The sequence below is a fragment of the Miscanthus floridulus genome, chromosome 6 (genome assembly GCF_019320115.1).
Source record: "Miscanthus floridulus cultivar M001 chromosome 6, ASM1932011v1, whole genome shotgun sequence".
In the NCBI taxonomy this organism is placed as follows: domain Eukaryota; kingdom Viridiplantae; phylum Streptophyta; class Magnoliopsida; order Poales; family Poaceae; genus Miscanthus; species Miscanthus floridulus.
Genome location: NC_089585.1, coordinates 81,164,427 through 81,166,456, shown reverse-complemented (window position 1 = coordinate 81,166,456; position 2,030 = coordinate 81,164,427). Strand labels below are relative to the sequence as shown.

The 2,030-nt window shown below is 45.7% G+C and overlaps 1 protein-coding gene across 1 annotated transcript; it reads left to right on the top strand.

The window, feature by feature from the left end:
* The first annotated feature begins 955 nt into the window (after positions 1-955).
* LOC136460750 (B3 domain-containing protein Os03g0212300-like) lies at positions 956-1,466 on the top strand. The gene is made up of 2 exons (XM_066460331.1): positions 956-1,312; positions 1,404-1,466. Exons 1-2 carry the CDS (start codon positions 956-958, stop codon positions 1,464-1,466), a joined length of 420 nt encoding a protein of 139 aa, XP_066316428.1.
* The last annotated feature ends 564 nt before the right edge of the window (positions 1,467-2,030 follow it).

The following is a 2,030-nucleotide window of genomic DNA, read 5'->3' as shown; positions in this document are numbered from 1 at the left end:
CTTATCAAATACATGAAAATAATACAAGTTGGGTTCAACATAGATCAAAGCCCTCATGACTACTACTACTGATACAAATGTTTTGACCGAGTGCACTCCATAGGCAATAGTTTTACTCACAGCTTTGTGCTGTATAGTTTTCGACGAGATCAAATGTGCCATATTTCGGACTTTCTTGCGAGCACAATAAAATATGAGAATAAACCAAATGTGTCAAGATAGCTAGACACAAGAAGTGATTCGAGAAAAGGAGCTTTTGACATGCTTGAGACTTGAATGCCTGGTGTGGATGTGATAGGTCTTTTCTATACTTATTTGATTCCAATCCAAGCAGTCACAGCAGTCGAGGGGTAGACTGAAGGCGTGTCCGGCTCGGTTAGATTTACAATGGTCGAACCATCACAGGGAATCTAGGGCAAGGCAAGATAATTTTTTTTCCAACTAGTGTGCTTTGTCTTAGGTACCATCGTGCTCCCTAGGGAATCGCAACCTATCATACCATAGAAGGCGTGTTTGACCAGAGATGCAGGAGCATTGATGTTCCCAATCATACACTAATGAGATGGTGTGAGCCTCGGCGCTGGTTTCTACTACATGTTAGCTCCTCCACTGATACCCCATCAGTGCATGCACTCCTTGTGTTTGTGACAACACCAAAAATGTAGAAAAAGGAAACCCCCATGAGAGGAGAATGAGAACAGAGATATATTAGCAAGGATTCCTCAAGATTGTCAAGTTCTCTAGCTGGCATGATAGGGCTGCAAGAAGACATGGCAGGACCGAGCCAGATCGACCTAGAGTGCTTGAAGATCCTTCGTCCTGGAATGTATGTAGAAAAATTGGTAAGTGCCCATTTTCTATTTGCTGAATTTGATCTGCTGGGGTTTGCCATTGGGAATGAACTTGTCCCTCTATTAGGCCATGTCGATCTTTGTGAACACAAAAGTTGTCGGCTATGATTGCCTGGGTCGTCGGAGGTCTCCAAAAACTCAAGCTTTATCTGGACGATGAGCAGAGCCTGGCCCTATGGAAGGTGGAGGTGTTCCCCAACATCACTGACAGTGGCCACTTGTACCTCCACCGGGGATGGAGTTACTTCGCTCGCATCCTTGACCTCCGCGATGGGTACTCTCTTGTATTGTGGTATGACGGACGGTCACAGATTAACGTCAAGGTCTTTGACATTACCAACAACCGCAAGCAGTACCCGCATGACTTCGAGGCCAGCGGTAATCAGCTCTCCCTGCCCATTGTGGAGCCAAGGAGTTTTGCAGTGATCCTGAAGAAGTACCACCTCAAAGTGAAATATCTGGTGAGCATTCGCATGAGACGTAGAACATACTGACGATGTCACAAGTTACCATTATCCTCTTTGTCATCAGTCTTTTTTGTGTGAGGTGAAGAACGTGCTAATGGACTTCGAGCGAGTGCACGACTACAAGCAGCGGCGCATTGTCGAGCTGTAGATGGCTAGGTAGTCCTGGTTCATGGGCTTGGAGAGGACCTTCACGAACAAAGTCTTGCGAGTGTCGTTCAAGTATGGGTGGGGCATCTTCTGTGCTGACAACAACCTCAACGTCAGTGACACCTACTTCTTCAGCGTGATCTGCGAGGCCACCTACAGCAATGACGATGATGAGGAACGGGAGGAGCTAGAGGATGAAGAAGCTAAGCTCAAGGTGGAGGTGCGCAAGATAAACGGCAGATGGAGGCGGTGAACTCGTTGCAAGAGTTGACACGATCTGTAATTTGGTGTTTCATCAAAAGTATTATCCGGCCTATCAAGATTTCTAAGTATCAGACTGTCTTAGGCCCTGTTTGGATGGACCGCGACTAGTTAGCCATGGGTAAAAATTAGCCATTTAGTTGTTTTATTAGTCCATACCTGTTTGTATCCTAAACTAATTGTTGGGTTCTATGGACTAGTTGGATGACCCCGGATAGTTGCCATCACTATATTTCGTTGTTCATTGACTCGCAGTGGTCTAGATCATCTATATTTCCTAGGGTTAGACTGTCTTAGGCTCTAG

What these genes read in the sequence shown, in the direction of transcription:
- LOC136460750 (XM_066460331.1), top strand. Translation starts at nt 956, where the DNA reads ATGATTGCCTGGGTCGTCGGAGGTCTCCAAAAACTCAAGCTTTATCTG. An exon ending in ACCTCAAAGTGAAATATCTG is followed by an intron (nt 1,313 to 1,403) that starts GTGAGCATTCGC and finishes TGTGAGGTGAAG; the next exon opens with AACGTGCTAATGGACTTCGA.